This window comes from Pteropus medius, unplaced genomic scaffold, assembly GCF_902729225.1.
Source record: "Pteropus medius unplaced genomic scaffold, Ma_sr-lr_union100, whole genome shotgun sequence".
Classification (NCBI taxonomy): Eukaryota; Metazoa; Chordata; class Mammalia; order Chiroptera; family Pteropodidae; genus Pteropus; species Pteropus medius.
In genome coordinates, this window is record NW_024352785.1 from 13576019 (window position 1) to 13598054 (window position 22036).

Below are 22036 nucleotides of genomic sequence, written 5' to 3' on the forward strand. Positions count from 1 at the left end.
AATGATATGGTTTGAGTATGTACCTGTTTGTACCTAGCATTAGTACATAAATAAATTTATGAACAGATTCATCAGAAATTTTATTGTCACTTTTGCTATTTCGTCTTCATAACTGGGATTTAAAACATCATATATACTCAGTTGTGAGAGTTCAGGATGAGCCAAAGGAATGATTTTTCCATAAGAGTAATACAAAAATATGGAGTAAATAAACTTTATTTATATCCATGTGTCTTTTCCATTCTGCCTCCTTCTCCTCAATATTTTTAACTCTCTTTGTAAATTTTTCTGCTTTAGGAATATTTTACCTATGACTAGAAGACAGTGGTAGCTACCACTGCTAGGGGTTCTACTAGTTTTTTATTTTTTATTTTTTTATTAAAGTTATTAGGGTGACATTGGTTAATAAAATCAAATAGTTTTCAAGTGTACATTTCAATAATACAGCATATGTTTATTGCATTATATGTTCACCACCCAAAGTTAAATTTCCTTCTGCCACCAAATATTTGATTCCCTTTACCCCATCTACTTTCCTCTCCCCTCTTCCCTCTGATAACCACTAATCCCTTGTCCCCACCCATGAGTCTGTCTGTCATGTTTGTTTAATACTTTTAGTTATATATCCCACATATGAGTGAAATTATATGGTTCTCAACTTCTTCTGTCTGTCTTAAAAGCCAATTTTAACTTTCCCCTTTCAGTATCTATATACTGTATTTAGATATAGATAGATAATAACCATTATGTAAGTGTAAATTGTGATGTGGGTATGAATGGTGTGCTTTAGAGTAATACTACAATTCAATTTTGAGCAAGAATAGCTTGGTTTATTAATAACAATGAATATCATAGGAAAACAAATTGTTTTTTAATCTTCAGTGAAAGAGCTTAAGAGTCTAATGGACATATTCTTATAAAAGTGTTATATTGTCAATGGGAAGGAAAATATCACTGTCTTCCCTCTTCTCCAATATTCTTCCCTAAAATCATTATACTTTGAGTTTTTGGGACTTCGATATTCACTTGCCTACTATTAAGTCAAAAATTAAAATCTAGAAGAGCACCACCTTTTCTTTTTTCTCATATTATCTCCTTTCATTTCTGACCATTTATCTTTATTCAGATATGAAATGAGAATATCACTAAAGATCAGGAATTTCTTGTGTGGGAGTTTGTATACATGATATTATTTTTACTGTTACATTTTTATAAAATAAAGAACCTGCAGAGCTGAAAGAACTTTAAAAATCTATTCTCCCAACCTCAGAGAACTCAAGCATATTACTCATTTAAAACTTCTAATTATTTCTTCTCTTTTCTCCTCTCCAAAGTGCTTACTGTACACTGGTTCTTTTATTCTTTATTTTAATTCTCTTCCAGCAGCCTCTGTTTTCCAACTTTCTTTTATTTCTGCTGATTTTTTTCAATGTAGTTTTCAATGCTGTTATTCTTTTGACACCACTTCTAATTTTCTATTTTTAATTCTGTCATCTCTTTTTTTTTCTTTCACATTCCAAATATGACTTCCAAAGGTTTCATCAAACTTTATTCAGAATGAAGAGAGTGACGGATTATGAGGAGCTTAAGGATCTGAGAAGAAGAGAGCTGCCAAGATTTTCCTCATGTAATAGAAGCATGTTGGATAGACCTGGGGGTTGTGAGAAGCAAGAAATAGAGAGCCTTGGTAAGGCATGACTAAAATGGGAAGCCTATTAAAATAATGATTTGGAGTAGTGTGTACTGAAGAAAATGAAGTAAACCAGCCTGTCAGGTCAGTAGCTAATAGCCCATGGGTTTGCTACAAAGGAAATTAAAACTTTAGCTAATAAGAATGGTAGCCACCTACTGAGAATGAAGTCAAAGCCTTCCTATTAACTCCTCTCCTTGCCTCCTTTGGACAAAACAGTCAGAAAGTTATTTCTTATTTATTTAGTGACACGAAATTTGAAATGGAGGCAAGAAAAAAGAGGAAAAAAAGAAAAAGAAAAAAAAAAGTTGGAGGGAAACTCTTATTCAGCTCCCTTAAGAGGAGAGCTAGACAGGGTATTTTTTTCCCTTTAGCCAAAATATATACATCAGCATAGGCCACGAAAAAAAGGAAGGACACTTAAAAAAGAAAAGAGAGAGAGAGAGAAAAAAAAAAAAACAGAAAGGAAAAGAAAAAAGGCGCTGTCCCAGGTAAGTACAGCCAAGATGACTCAGTCTTCGAGGGGAGGGGGAGGGGAGGATTTTTGGTGTGGGGACTTCAAATTAGTAAATCCGCTTTTAGTTTTGTGGAATCAGCAAGATTATGCAACCTCTTTCAGAAACATTTATTTCACGATTCCGGGGGTGAGGGGTCGCGATTTACGCACATTTCTTTTCTTTTCTTTTCTTTTTTTTCCTGCAGAAGTAAGAACACCTGTGTTTAACTCGTAGTCAAGTCACTTTGGGAATGATTGAAGGTTTTCTGGACATACTGGATAAACATTTAGGGTTGCTTTACTGACCCTAAATTCAACTCCTGACCGGACCGTGGTTCTCTCTGAATTGACGAGAAAGCGTGATGGGTATCCAGATCTCTGCTAGCGGTGAAATAGAAGGAATCCGGGCTAGATGTGAGAAGACATACAGCAGGCTGCAATGATGAGAGCATTTCAGGAACAAGACAGAGGGGTGGGCAGGACACGAACTTGTCTCCCTGCTCCCTGATGCCCAGGTGTTCTGGAAGAGATCCCGGAGGGAAGTGCCGCGGGAACTGCAGCTGACAGCCCCAGGCACCGCAGCCGGCCACCCTCTGGGCGGGCGGGGAGCGAGCGCGTGTGTGCGCGAGAGCGGCGTGCGGCGGCAGGAGGAGGCGCAGGCGCGCTGCTTGCCCGTCTGCAGCCCCGCGCCGAGCGCCGCGTCTGGGGGAGTTGATGGCAGCACCACAGTGCGGCCGCCCGGCGGAGCACCGAGCGCAGCCACCCGCCGCTGCCCAGGGAGCGTCCAGGATGTGGAGGGATCCGGGCGGCAGCGGCCGCAGCAGCGCCGGGGACCAGGGCGCGCAGCAGCCTCCGCTCGCCCGCCTGTGCTGACCTGCCTCGTTTGGCCCCAAAGAATGTCAGCCAAGTCCAAGGGGACCCCGTCCTCGTCCTCTCCTGCCGAGGGACCGGCGGCAGCCTCCAAAACCAAGGTGAAGGAACAGATCAAGATAATCGTAGAGGATCTGGAATTAGTCCTGGGCGACCTGAAGGACGTGGCCAAGGAACTTAAGGAGGTGAGAGGCGCAGGGGTGGGGAAGGAGTTCGTCGCCTTTCGCCCCCTTGGGGTTCTCGGTCGGGTTTTTACTGGGGACCGCCAGATTTCTTAACTCCTAGGAAACTATAGTAAGACGCCTGCAGACGGACTTTCGTTGCTCCTGCGACTCCACAGAAGAGTTGTTGCACTTTTTTTTTAATCAGGAAGAAATCAACTAGTGTTTTAATCGATGGACCTGGAATGGTGGGAGGGGTGAGCGCGTGCGTGTCTCTGAAGCTCTGTGTGTGTGTGTGTGTGTGTGTGTGTGTGTGTGTGTGTGTGTGTGTGTGTGTGTGTGTGATGTCAGGGGTAACGGAGGGGTGTGTAGACAGAGGAAGAAATGAGCAGCCCAGCCAGAGAGTGCAAGATGCTTCTTTCCTGCCCTCCTGCACCCCCAGACCCTTTGGCAAGCCGCTCTTTGCCAAAGAGCAGCCTCCCCAAGCCAGGGCTTAAGGGGGTCCGGGGTCCGGGTTCCGGGCCCTGGGCCAGGCGGGGGAGGGCAGTCTGGAAGAAGCTCGGTTCCAGCTCTCCTCCCCGAGTTCCGAGCCCCGCTGAAACCGGGTTGCTGGGAGGAGAGCCCAGACTTGAGGATGAAGAGGAGTCTGGGACTTTCTCACTTTCGCAGTTCCTGAGGCATCCCCTGCTCTCCAATGTCGCTCCCAGTAACTCCGCCCCCCCCGCCCCCTTCCTCCCAGCTTGTCGCCACTTGGCATTGAACCTGGGAATCAGGGTGCGTCGGTGTGTTTGTGTGTTGTGCGTGCGCCAGGGTCTTGCCACTTGCGTCCTGGCTCTTAGGAACCGGGACCGTTTTGGTTCAGTTCCGCTCCCCTTCAACCACTTCTGCCCTCCCACACCCTCACGCCCGCCGCGTGATCCGGATAGAAAGAAACGGAGGCAGTATCTGGGCTGGGGCTGCGTAACTCCGGCGCCCGCTCTAAGCCGGGGCGAAGACCCGCTTGCAGGGCGGGGGGGTAGGGGGCGGGGGAGAGTCTCCCGCGAGCCCGGCGGGCAGCTGGTGGAGTCGCGGAGCTGGTGGTAGAGTCCGAGCCCGCTGTTGTGCTACCGAATGGGTGCTGGTGCGGTTCTCAGTCAGCGTCCACACCCGCGGTTGCTGGAGATCTAAGACTGTAACTTCTTAGGTGATGATAGCGAGACGGGAAGGGAAGGGGTGGGGCTTAGTCTAAATCCAAAATCGTAATCTTGTTTCTGAGGCCGAGTGGAAGGAAATTGAGGGTAGTTTGGGTGTCTGGCCTCTAGAGATTAACCTCCTCTATCAAGTTTCCAATCCGAATATGAGGAAAGAGTCACTCTGCCCTTCCTCTTCCGCTCCCCATTACCTCTGTGACCTGCTCTCCGTGTTTGTTACCAAATGCAAGTCAGTTAAAATGCCCCATTCATTAGCAGAGTTCTTTTTGCCAATGGCAAATGCCATTCCTGTAGTTTGCTCCACAGACAGAATATAATCACTACTGAGGTCCTGAGAGTGGAGATTGATATAGATGATAGATGTGAGGATAAAACTTGTTCATGTTTGCAGGGCTTCTCTAGGATCATTGTTTCACAACTGGTTGACAGATGGCGAGGTTAGGCATCGAAATTCAAGTCTAAAGATGCTGTAGTTTCTTTGTTATCCTTTCATTTGACATTTTTGGCAGGCTGTGTTTTCATCTGAAACATTATGGCGTTGTAAAAAATGAACAAATTTGGGCATGTTCCTTTTGGCAGAATTGTGCTTTATAGTTGTTGATGTTTCCAAGGTGGGGGATGTGGGAAAACCTACATCAGCACAGTAACTGTGTTTACTGTTTTAGCCAGGAGGCTGAGAGTAAAAGAAAGGTAGTCAATCAAAACTGCATCTATGGGCACATCCTTCCTTATGATGTGTCACTCCACTCCCTACTTGAGACAGAATAAATGACAAGAAACTGTACATGGTCCTGATGCTGCTTTGCATCATTGTTCTGTAAACATTTGGAGACTAGTGAAACTTTTAACCTCTCTGTGACTCTTGGTTAGAATCTCAAGAAAAATCAGATAGTCGGTGAATGACTCTTTTTTTCACTCTTTCTGTGTCTTCATTTACTGGAGAATATTTAAAGAAAAAAGATTATGTAGAAGGAATGGAAAAGCATAGATAATGTACAAGCAAGTAAATGAAAGGAACTGTCTTCTAAACAGATCTAGAGATAAGGTTTATCTTGATGTTTTGAAAGCTTTGATTGGCTGCCAGGGTTTGTTGGGGTAAAAATCTCACCCCTGAGAGTATAATTTATGTATGATAAATGATGTGATGTGATTGTTAATTACTTTTGTGAGGATATCATCATCCTAGATTTGCACACAGAGTTGTATTATGCTGTGACTGAATCTCAAAACATTGGCTATTTATATAATATGAATGATAGTTATTTTGAGAACAAAATATTTATAGGACATATTTAACCTATGACATCTTGCAGTTGTCCAGCATTTATCTTTTTAAGATAATAAATACTGCACATGTGACTAAACATGTCTTTGATGTAGCTTTGAATGGAGAAATAACTGAAAACTCTGTAAATTACAAATCTTGTTCTCTATACCTGTGACTTACAAATGTCACTATAAATTCATCAGTTGTTACATCTGATATTCTAGCAGTTTATCGTTGGTATATATTGAATATAAACTGTTATATTTAGAATTATAATCCCTTTATTGGCAATGCCATGCTTTAGGCCTTAATATATTTTGATATAAATTAGCAGAGCTCTTATTAACTTGGAACAGAAATTAGAAATAGCAAAGTGATTATGACTAGATCACTATATTAGTCTCCATATGACACTTATTTTTCTTTTCTGTTTTTTCATTCTATCTAAAGTGCAATATATTATTTTTAATATTCTGTCCTTAATATTTACATATACTCTGCACCAACAATACTGGACTTTTGTTTGAGGTTATTTTGAAATCGCTTTTCTTTTTAGAAGTTTTCCGGGCTTTAGTCATCCGAAAATTCAGTTAGTAGGGTTGATTCGAACATATAGTTGCCTGAAATAGTAATTATTAGTAACAACTCCATTATTATTTTGGTAGTCTTTTATGATTAATTATTTAATTATTATTACTTAATCATTTATAATTGGATTACATATTGGAAGAGGAACAGAATTTCTAGAAAGCTTAAGGGCAGTTTTATTCTGCCTTCAGAATTTAGTAAAACCTCAAATAACTTGACTCATAGCAGAAACAACAGAGATCTTTTGGTCTTCTGTACTATGATGGAAAAAAAGTATAATTCAGCATATTTATTCAGCACTTACTATGAGCTGGATTACCTTTTTATTGTTACCAAGATGAGTAAAATGAATGAGTTATAGTTTCTGATCTCAGTGAGCTCAAAAGGTAAGTTTGGAATGCATTTATTGTGTCTTTGAACATCAATAGTGTAAAAAGGCATTGCTGCCTTTAGTGGCCACTCTCACTATGATCTAACAGGCTTGGAGAAAGAAAGCAGAATTGAGAATAAGAGTGAGCATAGTAGATTAGTAAACCAATAGTTGCTGTGTTCTTAGTACTATGATAAGCATTTAGTGAAGAGAGTAGAAGCTTTAAAAAGATAGTAAGATATGAATTTTAAGAAACTTATAGTTTGTTCAGATTGTCATGATTAACACCAATGGACTAATGCCATATATAGGATATTCCAAGTGTTACAACTAAATATTGGAGATTTTTATGAAGAATAAATTATTTGGGGAAATTAAGAGTCAAAAAGGAAGATTTTGGATCTTTGTTTGAGATGTGAATAATATTTGAAGAGGTAGAAGGAGAAGGAATTACCAGGAAATAGCATTGTGGCACAAAATTAATCTAAGTTACTTTTTTCTACAATTGAAAAAAAATTAAATAGTGATGAAACTCTAGAGCTTTAGGGATAAAATTAACTATTACTGGTTTTTAGGTTTGGGGTGATTCATTTTTAGAAATGTAGAAAAAAGAGCTATTACTTTTTAAAAATAGTTCTCAAATAATTTGACATCTCTAGGTTACCTGTTCTTTTACGGAAATCTCACTGGTGAACTGTTTTGCATCAAATGTTGGTGTTTATATGGGATCACTGATCTTGTTAGAGATTGTAGTATGTAATAAGCAGCCCTTTTTTGGAAACAAATTCATTGCTGCTTTAGGTGAATTCTCTTTTAGTTTAGACTGATTATAAACTTGAACATTTTTCACAGTCTTTTAATTTATGATTTTAAGTAACAAGGCTTCTCTATGGGATATACACACACAAACAGTGAGATTTTTTTGTTTTATTTTGATTGTTACTAAGCCTTGTGAGTAGACATTATTCTCATGTAGGAACCAGGGAACCAGTTAAGATGAGTTGTTCTGTCAGTGCCCTGGAATCACTCAGTGATTGGACTACATGGGTGGAAAGGTGTGTTAGCATTGAGACTGTGGATTGGAAAGAACCATGTTTTTTCTTATAACATCATAAACAGAAATAAACTTAAATTTAATTTTGAAAAGTTTGAAAACTCATAGGAAACGATCCACTTGGGGACTGATAAAAACAGAATTAACAATTATCTTCAATGTATTTTTGTTTTTAAATGTATTTCTCTTTTTTAATGGCTTATCTTCTTAAGTTCTGTAGTTTATTGCTCTAGGAAATCCTACCAAATATTTTTTGGTTAATGAGGTTGTGCATATAAAATTCATTACTAGAACAAATTATAGAGAATAATCTCTGGAGTATTTTGCAAGTTCTAAAGTCACGAATGAATGAAATTTCACAGTTCATTTGATTGTAGAAATAGCTGTACTTTTACTCCTGAATTCAGCAGTCTACCTCCCCAAACTGGAGTATGTTTATCAAATGCTAAAATACTTTTTAATTTTTCTTTTCTTAAGCATGATGGCTTGGCATGTTATTGAAAAAGAATGATTCTGAGAAAATAAGAATAACCAATAAACATCGTTCACAGTCTCTATTTCTAATTCATTATACCATTCAAGACTTAAAGAATTAGCTGATAAGTTCAAGCAGCCTTAAAGTAATAAATAGATGCTTGCTTCACGTAATAGTGAAGTAATAGATAATAAAACCAATTTAATAGGTTCTGTTGTTTCCTAGATTATGGTTTGTTTTTTATTTCCCCCACCCTTACTGCTCTGAGGATCTCAGGTATTTAAATCGAAATGTAGCAGGAAAGATAGAAATGCAAGTTTGAGTAAAATATTTTTTTCCAAACAAATTTAACTACAGAACCTTCTATAGAACTATTCATGAAAAATTTCATGGGCAATTTTTGAGAGTTAGGGGGATAAAATTCCATGGACTGCTAATTCAGTTCTGATTGAAATGCACATAACTGACATTCAGTTGAAAATAAAATATTAGAAAACAAAAGGTATTTTTTTCTTTAAAAAATTAAATTTATTTCATTAAGACTTCTTTTTTTTTTTACAGAAGTTTTAAGTTCACAGCAAAATTGAGGGAAAGGTACAGAGATTTCCTATATTCCTATTTCAATAAATACATAGCCTTCCTATTATCAAAATCTCCCACCAGAGTGGTATGTTTGCTTACAGTTGATGAACCTACATTCACACATCATCATCACCCAAAGTCTATAATTTACATTATAGTTCACGCTTGGTGTTGTACGTTCTATGAGTTTGGAAAAATGTATGACATGTGTTCATCATTACGGTTTCATACAGAGTATTTTTATTGCCCTAATATTCCTCTGTGCTCCACCAATTCATCCCTCTCCCAACCTCCAACTAGCCCCAACCCCAACCCCAACCAAAGGTAGTAGTTTTTTAAAGAGTAAATTTTATTTTTCTTCTGATTTCAGCAGTAATACGGTATAAGAATACTATAGAAAGTTTTGAAAAATATGAAAATTGTAAAGGCGAAATAATAGTTACTCTTAATGCCACACAGAGATAGATATGTTGAACACCACTTAGCTATATTTTATTTCAGTCTTTTTGTATGAATATTTTTAACATAGTTGAAGTCATACAAAATTATGAAATTATATACAATGTTTTCTGATTTCTTAAATAGTATTGGATTGTAACCATTATATAGATCTGCTCAGTTACTTTATAGTTCCTGTAATATTGGACATTCTATTTCCAAATTTTTGTCGTGGTTAAATGTCACTAAAAAAATGTTTCTGGCATTAAAAATGGCTCAGATGGATAGATTTTCCTATCTGCCTGGTATTCGTCTAAGTGCATGTATTTATATTTAAATTTTCTAATCCTCAAAACAGACATATGAGAAAGAAATTACTGTTATTCCATTTTACAGATAAGAAAACAGAGGCCAGAGATGTTAAGTCATTTGCCCAAGGCCACTTGACTTGTAAGTGGAGAAGTTAGGCTTCAATGCCAGGCATTTTAGTGCTAGAACCTAGGCATTTAAGCACTAAGCTCTGTAACATTTATCTAATTTTATTTTATTTTTTTACATTTTATTAGAAGTCAAGGTGCAAAAGCTTTAAGTTTTCAATCCATAATGCCAAAGTGTCTTCCAGGGAGTTTTTACAAATATTTACACCCAGGTGCAGTATATTTTGTAATACTGTTTCTTAAATTTTGAGAGAACCTAATAAACCTTTTAAGTCTCATTGTGTAGTTTATTATTTCTTTGTGGTAACAATCATTGTTTTTGTGGGTTGCATCCAATTTCGGGCACCAGTATTGAGGCAAAATTAATAATGAATTAATTAGGCCTTACAGTTTGCATTTTCCACATAAATAAGTGCTGTGGTGAATTACTTTTGACCTACTTAATCTTCAACAAAAATGTTGATGAGACTATTACATAGCTTTTTTATATTATGACTTAGAAAATAAAGGCACAACTAATATGGGTGTTTGCTGATACCTAGCATTGTGTGCAGCTATTTCAAATGAATTTAAAGGAATTTGGGAAAATTTTATTCTCTTTTGTTATCAAATTGCCTTAGAAGGGAGATGCTATTCTTAAATTTTCTGAGATGTTTAGACTTTGACAGTTTCACTTTTCGCTGTGATTGATGAATAGAGAAACTTGTAGGATTCTTTACCAGTTACAAAATTATTGAGCTGGATTATTGTGTCCTTTGTATTTTTGTAGCTAGATTTTTCATGTTAATTTTAGTGCTATTGATTGTAAGCTACCCCGTCCTCTCCTCACATATAAAGGAAACAAGAAATGACTTATTCTAAAATAAAATGTTTTTATTTTCCAGTATAATATAGATAAAAATGTTTTTTGTTATATTGAAAGTTAGTTCATTAGAAAGAAAGCCTGTAAATTAAGATTTCCCATAAGATCTGGGGAACTAAAGTCAGCAGTACATCGCTCTGAACAAGAGCCAGAAAGTAACATTAGTTGTTGAGAAAATAGATATATTTAAGTAAATGTCCAAATCAAAGTAGGCTCACAACGTAGCCTGTCACCTCAGGACAGATGTTGCCTTATAAGTTGTCAACAAAAGGTTGCTGCCACTGATCTAATGCCAACAAGAGCCCTCAATCTAAAGTACAACAAAGGAGAAATTTTATTCAGGTAAACAGTTTGCAAACCACGGAGGCATCGCATCTGAAAGAAACCAAAGTGCACTCCACAGAAAGAAGGGGAATTGTCTTTTATAGATAAAGTCCCTGCACTAGTCCCTGATTGGTCCATTTTTATGCAAATGAGGAATCCAAATTTGCAAAGTCTGATTGGTCCAAATACCACTGTCCTGATTGGTTGGAATCGTGTGTTCTAATTGCTTCTTATGGAGCTGCTCTGTTTGGTCAGTAAAGATGTAAATGAGGATGTAGTTGTGCAGTTCCGACTGGATAGGCAAGTCTCAGTCCATTAGTCCAAAGACAGTACCAGGAATTCCTCTGTAAAGATATCGGGAGTATGGTACCAGAGGCTGAAAGCTTTGTAGCTTTTCCCTGAAATGGGGTGTGTGTGAGAGGCCTCTGTCAGCAATGGCTGTTAGACTTGGTTATGAATTTGGGCTGTAAACCTCAAGGAGTCCTTGGCAGATATATTCCTTCTTGAGATACACAAGGGCATAAGCTAATTTTATTTTTGAGAATGAAAGGATGTGCGGATTCCAAAAGAATTAAGCTATCAGACTCCACTTTAGGTAAGAAATATTAATATGGTTAAAACAGAACTTATATTTATGATCTTTGTTTTCCCTCCTCCTGCTTTGGAAATGCTACTTCAGGCTGATGTTTGAGATAAGTGTTTACTTTTAGAATAATTGAAGTGAGTCAAATTATATACCTATGTCCAATACGCCAGTTACTATGGTGTTTGGCACACTATAAATAGTTTTCCAACTACAGATAGCATATGCCATACTAGTCTAGAACAAGCCAATTTGGATGATTTCTAACAGGATTCCTTCTCTAGTACTACATGAAAGCTAACAGAAATAACAAGTGTTTATTTCCCTCTTTCGTAATAACAGATCTTGTCCTAAGATTTCAAACTATGACAGAAAAATAACAGGTTTAATATATATATATATATATATATTTAAATACATATATATATTTATCAGTTAATTTAATTTTCTTCGCACAGCAGTGGTTCTTAATTCCCCGCCCCCCTCACATACACATACACATCCATAATATCACAGAGCACTTTGAAAGTTTATAAAATTGTGAGTATTTCTCTTGGAACAAAAGCTGGTACAATGTTAAGTCTTTGCACATGTTCAGTGTCTCTTGGATGGGTGAGAATATCCCAGGTGAAGAGATGAAAGTAGTGATTATTTGCCTTTCTTTTCCTTAAAAAAAAAAAAAATAATAGCTAGTCATTTGAGACCAGCTCCATAATTTTTTAAGATCAAAAGTCATGGCTCTACAAAAAGGAAAAAAAAATTATTGATGGCTGTAATCTGATGGTTTTTATTTCGAGGAGCCAGGGGTAGCTTATCAGATATTTATTTGTCTTAAGAGAGGCCCTGGTAGATGCATTCTCAACATGAGAAGAATATATGTATAATTCACTACTCCAAAAAGTGTGGAATGCTAATGTGCCTAAAGGTTAACTCTCACATTTTTTTATCATGTGTGCTAGAGTACATCGCTATGTAGGACAAAATTTTTCTAGAGCTTATTGTAAATTAAGCATGTTCTCTTTTTAAAACTGGTCCCAGACAGAATTTTTTTCGTTTTGTTTTATTTTCTATGTGACATTAATTCATGAATCAAGAAAGATTGTAAGACATTGTGTCGAAGACTGTAAAGGATGCAAACATGAATAAGCTGAAGGACCTACCCTTGAATAAGCTCACCTCTAGTAGAGTCAACTTTACCTCTAGTAGGGTACAAGAAGTAACTCTAAAGTAATGTAGAATGTATAATATTAAGTTACAGCAAGAATATAAAGATGGAAGAAGCATTTATCTCACTTTCCATTTTAATTGATTTTCTCTGAGTTAATGAATTCTAAACTTTGCTTAATAAGATGTGTGGCTGCTTCTGTTATAATACATCATAGTTTTTGGATATGAGAAGAACAAGCCTTTCAAACTCATGCTGTGTTGCTTTGTTATTCCACATTAGAAGATTTTTCTTAGGGATTATGTTAACGTATTATAAAATTTCAACACGTATTACTAATACTTTTGTGAAACATATCTCTCCCAGTGTTCTCTATTGCCAAAGAAAAATGAATGCATTTGAAAATAATCAGCAACCAGTATTCTCTTTAAAATTTATTAAAATCATTAATGTTTTACATACATGTGACAGTCAAGCTTTTGTAGGTATAGGATTTCTACATTCTAACTTAATTCTAATAAAACAGCTAAAATTGTGCAGAACTGCTGAAAAGGTTAACTATTGTCTTTTTACTTTTGATGATGTTGATAACACCATAGGGCAAACATAATAAATTGAAAGTAACTTTGTAACTTTAAAGCTCAAATATCAGAGATAAGTTATGTATATTCAATTATATGTAGAATAAAGTATGAAATTGATTCTCCCTTAATTGGATAGGTCAATGTTTTTAATAAATGTTAGAAATCTTTCTTTTCTTTCTTTTCCTTCCTTCCTTCCTTCCTTCCTTCTTCCTTCCCTTTTCCTTCTTCCTTCCTTTTCCTTCCTTCTTCTTTCCTTCCTTCCTTCCTTCCTTCTTCCCTCCCCTTCCTCCCCTCTTCTCCCCTTCTCCTCTTTTCCCATCCTTTTCCCCTTCCCTCTCTTCTCTTCCTCCCTCCCTCCCTCTCTCCCTTCCTTCCTTCTAATAATAGGAGAACTTTAAGATTGTGTTGCACAGTAAGGTGGCATAGTGTAGAAGGGTAAGATCACAGACTCCAAAGCCAGGCCTCTTCATTTCTTCATTTCTTCATTACTTAATCTCTGCCTTCATTTTCTCCCTAAAATGGCAATGGTGATAATGCTACCATCAATATGGACTGATTATGGAAATTAAATGAGTTACTATATATAAAGCATTTTGAATAGTTCCTGTGTATAGAGAGCCAAATGTGTATTTTTAATTATTATTATATGAATTTATCCTAGCATCTTTATTCATTTATTCAACAAATAATCATTTAGTACCTACTGTATGCCAGGCACCATTTTAGTTACTGGGGATATAGTGGTTAACAAAATAAACAAAATTTCTTCATGGAGCTTACATAGAGTGTAGGGAGGGCATGGGGAAGACGGACCAACATAATAAATGCCAAATTATGTGAAATACTAGTCCAAGATCACAAGTCCAAGGAAACAATAGAAGATTATAATGCGATGAGCAGTGATGGGAGGAGGTGCAATTTTAAATAGAGTGGTCCAGGATAAGTCTCTTTGAGAAAGTGACCTGGCTGCATCAGAGGAAAAGCTTGAAGGTGAAGGAGGATGCTGTATAGATATTTAGAGGATCATTTTTCCAAGTAGAGGGAATGGCTGTCCTAGGGCCCCATGGTGGCCATGTGTCCCATATATTTGAAGAGTAAGGAGGCCAATGTGGCAGGAGTGAAAGTAAGGGTCAGAGGGACACGGAAACGTGTCTCAGAATTTTAATTTAACTTTTACTCAGAGTAAAATGGGAACTTTGCAGTTTTGTGCAAGAGAATGAACTGATGTGATCCACTTCCATCTTTTTCTCCTTACCTTTAATCTCAGGTTCAGGTTTTCTCAAACACAGCCCTATTGACATTTTTGGCAGATAATTGTTGAGGGCTGTCCTGCACATTGTAGGATTTTTAGCAGCAGCCCCGGCCTGTGCTAATAGCTGCCAGTAGCAACCAAAAATGTCACTGTGACAACTAAAAATGTTTCTAGACATTACCAAGTGTTCCTTGGGAGAGGGGAATCACTCTAGTTGAGAACTACTGCTCTAGCTTTTCCTTCTTATTCCATATTACTTAATATTACTTTCTTTATCCATCTTTTTATTTATTTATGCTTTTATTTGGTGTTTATCCTTTAAGCACCAGACCCTTTTGTTTTTCATGTATTGTATTTTTTTAACAAAGCATTATATGTGTTTTTTTTTCTTACCTTTACATGATTCTTGTTACCCTTCACCGAACATACTCTTAAAATGTACCTTCTCATTTCCATTCATCACTTCCCCTCTCTCCTTTTCCATTTTTTGCAATCAAATAAAAATTACTCTGAAAAATTTTAAAGAATTTGGGTATATATGGCTATTTTACAATTTGGGATAAAGCAGGGCAACTCAGAAGGGACCATGGGAAAGGCCAAGGCTGAGCTGCTAGTCTTCTTGCTGCTATTGGTTCCTGAATTAGGTCAGTGGCAACCTTGACTGGAAGGGCTCTTCATTTCATCTATCAATTTGTCTTATACTTCTCCTTCCTCTTCTATTTCTGTAGAGATAGGAGAGGTGTGAATGGTGTCATGGGACTAGTTATAGAAGAAATATGGTGATGATGATGATGAACATGACTGACATCTGTTCAGGGCTTACCATTCACCAGGAGCAGTTCTGAGTTAACTCATTCAATCCTCACAGTTACCCTTTGAGAATATTATAATTGTTCTACATATGGAGAAACTGAGACAAGAAGGTTAACTAATATGGAGAGCAAGTGATTGAGTTCGACTCTTGGTATTTCTCTTTTGAACCATTGTCCATATCCAGCTTCCCAGTTCCCAGCAGCTACATAGTGACTCTGCTATTTTTCATGCTTTTAACTTCAGTATAATCTTTTTTCTCTTTCTCATCCTCTACCTCCTCTGCTTTTTCTGTCATTTGCCCCTTTCTTGCTCTTTCTTTCTCCTCCTCTTCCTGTCATAGTCCTTTTTTTCCTCTCTTCTTTTTTCTTCTTCTTCCTTATCAGCTTCTGTGACATGCCTCAATAAATTATTCACTTACCAAAATTTTTTCTTTAAATGCCTGTTACATGCAGGGCAATGTGTTAGGCAATAGAAATAAAATACTGAGCAACACATACATGGCCTTTGCTGTCTGAAACTTATGTGCTAATGGGGAGACGTTATTCAAATAACAAAAATAATATTTATTAAGGCTTGTTAAAAGCTTTGAAAGAAAAATACGTGGTGCTGCAAGAGCATAAAATCATTGATAAGTTTTGTCAATTTTTGGTAAATGGGCGTTCCGATTGGCTGCTTTCTTTTCATCGCCACCTCTCTAATCCCTATGCTATTAATTTCATGGATGATGTTTTAATAGCCCTAGAGCTAATCTCTTTTTTTTTTTTCCTCTGCCAGTTCATTCTCTAAACACTACCAGGTTAATCTTCTAATGCATTGGATTCTTCAGTCCACTCCTGCTTAAAAGATTCCCCATTATCCTGATACTTAAAATGTCAGATGAACAAATCTAGCCTTGTAGCCTGACATCCAGCAGTCTGCCCTGCTTCTTGGTTGGCCTTAGTTCTGTCTTCTCTTCTGTAAGTGACAGAGAGACCATCTCAGACAATCTTGACACCATCATAATTTTTTACTCAACTTGAGTCCTGTACTCCTCATGTTTATAATCACTGTGCCACTGCATTGTGTTTGCTTATGTTACTTAACAATTATTCCTTGTTTGTGCCTTAAAAAAATCTAGTAACCTTTCTCTGTTAGTTACTTAACCATGTAATCTTCGGTGAAACATTTTTAAAGTCTTACTCTTGTTATCTGATGAGGAATTTGAACTTGAGGATCCAGTTCCAAAGAATACTTTTAAAAGGTGTTAAGGGCTAAAAGCCACTTATTCCATTTGTGGATGATAACCTGTTCTTTCTTATCTACTTAAGAAAAGTAACTACCCATCCTCTCCTGCCTCTTCTGTATCATCTTTTTCACTCTCCCCTCCGATGATTCCCATCAGCATACAAGTGGAAATATAGATAATAATAAAATCCTCTCTTGACCTTACTTCCCCGCAAAATTACCATCCCACTTCTTACCTTCACTTTACAAAAAGCTTAAAAGTGTTGTCTATGCTTGTTATCTCCTGTTTCCTCCTGTTCTGACCTAAACCCACTCACATTAGACCTACACCCTAACCACGACACCAAAACTGCCTCTATCAAGGCTGTTAGTGATTCCATTAATCAAATAGTCAATTTTGAGGCCTGATTTTATTTAATCTGTCAGTGCATTTCAGTCTCTTTAATAGCATTTCTTCACTTGGCTTGGAGAATACTATGCTTTCTCACCGCACTGATTTTTTCTTTGCTGTTACCTTTACTTATTCTTGATTTGAGATGTCTGAACTAAAATTTTGATCCTCTTTAAAAAATAAAATCATTTCTACTCTCCGACTTGGTGTTTTTATTCAGTTTGTAATTTAATTCTATTTTTTAGGTCCGTACTTCCAAATTCGTATCTCCAGCCCAGACTTTCTTTTTAAATTTATATAAGCAACAGTCGTCTCCCCATCTCTACTTAGATATTTAAGAGGTATCTGTACTTTGCTATGTCCAGAACTGAAACTTGATCTCCCCGCTCCCGCACAAAACCTATTTTTTTTGCGTAGTTTTCCCATGTCAGTTGATGGTGTTTTCATCCTTCCAGACTCGGAGACATTATCAACTTCTCTTTCTCTCATGCTAAAGTTCATCGGAAAGTCTGGTTGGCTGTATCTTCCAAATGTTTTCAGAAACTGACCAATTCTCATCTCTTCCGCTGCTACCACCCTGGTCTAAGACAACGTCCTCTCTTATTTGGATTACTATAGTAACCTCCTGACTGTTTTTCTTTCTCGCTTCTTTAAAACTTTATTATTTTTTTTTTTCTTTCAGCTCAGAAGTCGGGATAAAGTTGGACCACAATACTCTTCTCAAATCCCTGTAGCGACTTCCCATTTCATTCAAAGTTCTTACAACGGTTATGAGGCCTCAAAACACTTTCCTTCCTCGCCTGTTATCACTCTCCCCTGTTTTCTTGCTATTTTCTCTCTGACTCCCCTTGCTTTGGCTGCAGTAATCTTGCTCTTCCAGGACTGTACACTTCTGTGGCTAACTCCACTCTTCTGCTAACTCTTTTACCTCATTTAAGTTTTGCTCAAGTGTTACACCAGCATGGCCCATTCTGGCAATTGCATATCTTGTTATATACTCTGATGGCATTTCCTTTCCTTCTTTCCCTCTTTTACCTTTTCTCTTTTTCTTAATACTTATTAGTGTCTAATAGACTGAACACTCTATTTCCTTTGTTTATTATTTATTTATTTCCCATCTCGAGAGTGTTAGTTCTTGGAGGTCAGTGACCTTTGATTTATTCTCTGATGTGTTCAAGTTCCTGGAGCACTGGCATGTGATAGGTGGTCATTAAACGAATTAATAAATAACTAGATCTCTTCTAACTATTGTTCCACCAGAGTTCTCAAGGATCGAAACTACCACCTTTTACTTTCCACTGTGTATCTACCAGTTACAGAGAAGGAGCATGTAATAGATGCTTATTACACACTTTTTGTATAGATTCATTATCTTCCTGCCTATTGCATATGGTAGTAATAGTTTGTAGGTTGACTGGAGGGAGCTCTTGTTTCTCATATTTTGATTTCATCATTTGTTACCCTCATTAAATCCATTCCGTTAAACCCATTCATATTCTTTTTTAAAATTGACAAAGGATCTCTCAATAATAGCTAACACCTTAAATTCTTACTCTGTTAAGCAGAGTTCTAAGCGTTTAAAAAATCAATTCACCAAGTCCTCGCCTCTGTTGTCCCAAAAACAGTGGCTACCATGTCCCTACCATGTGAAAATTCTGGAGATATCCAGTTTATATAAATCCTAAATATTATCTCTAACCTCAAGGCTTCACCTTCAGACAAAAGTTCGACTCTGATTTTAAAGTGTCCTTTATTCTCTTAGGCTCAGGGATATCACTTAAAACTCTTGAAGCACTGAGATTGTATCTTCTGTATCAGGTATGATTCTACTTTCTTCTAATAAAATATGTAAACTAAAACAAGGAGAAAAATGTCTACTTTTTACAACATTCACTGTTTTTCTGCTTCTTGAATATTGTGCATTTTTCTTGCCATTGGCTATAAATTTTAAATTAACTGGAAAATGGCATATAAAAAGTGATATTGGATACCATTTAAATGAGTTTTAATTCTGCTTTGTGTATAAGAAATATGCAAGCAGTTTGTTTCAAAGACCCAATATTATGTATAACACTCAAGAACTAGATAATATCAGTATTGGCTTGTCTTCTTTTTCTTTTACATACTCCCTCTAGTGTTAACAAATATGAGTACTTATAATTAGCCTTTTCAGACACTAAAGAACAAATGTTAATATAGAAATAGGGCATTCTTGATATTATTTTGTTTTATTCAAGAGATTATATTGTCCAGTTATTGAACTTTCAATGTATTATGTGAAAAACATATTTTCTCTTTTACCTGTGGAATCTGGTCATGTCTGCATTTTTATATGCATATTTTCAATCTGTTTATTTCAGTCAAGGAGAACATTGGACTTCTTGGAATTTTTTTTAAAAGACTATACCATGTTACAATTTTTTCTCAAATTTTGTAGCTGAAGCCTACATTTTAGTTGGGCAGTTTAGATATGAACAGAAAGATTCCCACGTGCTAAATATGGGCAAAGTGAAAAAAATAAACTACATCAACTAGAAGAGTATCTTTAACATGAAAATTAAAACATTTAAATAATTGCATCACTTTGCTTTAATATATTGCAAGATAGTTTAAGTACATCAGTTTCAAATGACCTTAAGAGATAACCAAGATATTCCTAGGAATAACAAAGTGAAAAGAAATAATATATACTATTATCATTTAATATACAATGTTAATAATTGCTAGCTTATATAGAATATAATTTTAAATTGTAAAGTTAACTAAATTATTACTGTTTACCAGTTTTTAAAAATCAGAAGCTAGTGTTTGAAGTTAATTTTTCTAAACTGACATATTATAATGTTATATTGGATTAATACTGTAAAGTTTTTAAACCATTTGGATTACTGTTCTTTCAGTTGCTCATCACCAGATGAATTAAGAAAATGGAAAGAATAAATTGCTTTCAGTGACTTATGGAGACATTGTTTTCAAAGCTTTATGTATTCCCTGGAAATACTTTGATGTTATAATGATTAATGAATTTTAAAATGGAATTCAAACCTCAGCATTCACCTTGTACATTTTTTAGGGAGATTTATATTCAGTACTTAAACCTTGTTCACAAAAGGCCGTATTGTATGTCCTTGGGGAAACTTACATTTTTTAAAATTTACAGAATAATATGGCACAGCATGCATTTTGGTGTTGTTTCATTAATCACAGACAGTATGCACCAAAATGCTTGAGAGCTTAACATCTGCTTTGTGAAGTCACTAATACTCATAAATATAATGTTTAATGAATTCCATTACTCACCAAAACCTCTTAGGTTCTGATATAGTCTGCAATGAATACTGGGTTGGCCAGTAACACTAATAGGATTTTTTTTTGCTGGGAAATTGTTAATGAGAAACAATCCAAATTCTTATTCATAATGCTTTTCTTTTTGCCACTGCACTAAAGGTGGTTGTAATTTGTATACTGATAATTTAGTATTACCCTCTAAGAGTTAATTTCTTTAGTGTAATACTTAGCTCTTAGATTTGAGATGTTTCTAACCATATTATGTTAGATTTGAGATGTTTCTTAAAATATTATGTTGTTTTTGGTTTCTGATCCTTCTTTCCTTGGGAGAATTGATGAAGAAAAAGGGATTCAATGAAACAGTACTAACATCTGAACCAGAGTTCCAGAAAAAAAAGAGAAACAGCACGTTGAATGGAAAATGTAGTAATAAGCTTATGTTGTAGAGAGGCAGGGCACTATTTAGTGAACCTGAAAGTAAGCCATTATTTACTAAATTAGTAGCAGGTGATTGTCTTAAATTGCAAAGAAAGCTGAACCAGTTAAGTATCTTTTAGTGAGAAACTTTGATCGCCTATGAAATTGGAACATAAAATTATCTTATTTCGTTCTATACTAACCATATATCATTATAGATATTGGCTCTATTATTAGTATAGGAGAAGTATTTAGTATACATATATGTATTATAAAATTCTTCTGGAAATAGGTGAAAGATCTTTTAGTTTTTTGAAAAGGGGATAAAAATAATGCATTATGTTAATATCTTCCATACATTAACATGGCTAGGAATATAATAAAATTAGTATATTTGTGTGAATTTAAGAAATGTTCTTAATAAAAAAGTTGCTTCAATGTGCAGTATCAAAAAATAATTTGATTGGTGATAAAATTTAAAATTGTACCATTTTTATGGAATTTAGTGAAATTTGTTTCAATTTATCTAGAATATTTTCCCCAAATAAATTTTGAAATTAATGATTATATTCAAAAAGGTTTCCATTACTAAAGAGAACCAAGAAATACCCAAATCTGATTTAGTATCCAAAGTATCATTCTAACAAAAATGACTATTGGTTTATTTTTTGTTGCTATGACTGCCATAATATTAATATATTTTAAAATGGAATTTAGCACAAGAATAAAAACTACAGTCACGAAATAAGAAAACTGCATTTTTTTAATGAGTATTTTTACCTGCTGGGAATTTTCTTTCTTATAGTCAGGATGGATGCTCCTTGAGAGTAAGGACCTTGTATGTCTTTTACATTACTTTACCCACTTAATTTAGAGTACTGCCTATCATGTAATAGCCTAGCACAGTATATTTAATGAAGAACTGTAAAAGCAAAATATAACATTTGTTTCTTGACAAGTGTATTTAGCAAATAAAGAGTGACTAAGGAATTTTCAATATCTGAACATCTGTAATGTAAGTCTTTTATCAATCAAGTCCCTTTGTATTGTGCTCATTATTTCACAATTCAGCTATTGTATTGGTTAAGGTGGGTTAGGTTATACTGTAGTAATAACTTAATCCTGAAATCTCATTTGTTTAATTCAACATAAACCAAATTTAATTCAAATAAACACACTATACTCTCCAATGCAAATTGGCAGGAGCTCTGCTCCAAAGAGTTGCTCTGGTCCCAGCTCTGATACTGCCATCTCAACACATTGTTTCCAGGGGGAAAAAAGGAATTTAAGGAGAATTCATACCCACACTCTGTCTTTTAGTCAGCTAGTGGCACAGATTGCCTGTGCATACAGAACTGTAGCCCTAACCTAAATGCAAGTGAGATAAAGTCTTATAAACCCATTATGAAGAAAATCAGTTGGAACTTAACAAGCCTGGTATTGTCTTGATCATGACTTCACTCTTTCCAGATTCTTGTGTTTCAGAGTAAAGTTTATGGCATATTTATTTCATTG

At 36.0% G+C, this 22036-nt stretch overlaps 1 protein-coding gene across 5 annotated transcripts in view; it reads left to right on the top strand.

The window, feature by feature from the left end:
• The first annotated feature begins 2392 nt into the window (after positions 1–2392).
• PRR16 (proline rich 16) overlaps positions 2393–22036 on the top strand; it is a 248590-nt gene continuing 228946 nt past the window's right edge. For 3 of the 5 annotated variants that reach the window (XR_005649787.1, XR_005649788.1, XR_005649789.1), the window contains exon 1: positions 2394–3241. Coding sequence is in view for 2 of the 5 variants with exons in the window: in XM_039848527.1 (XP_039704461.1) it covers positions 3083–3241 (159 nt within the window). In the remaining 3 variants the exon portion in view is untranslated. Of the gene's footprint in view, positions 3242–22036 lie in introns of all 5 variants that reach the window. The other 2 variants (XM_039848527.1, XM_039848528.1) reach the window with 1 other exon arrangement.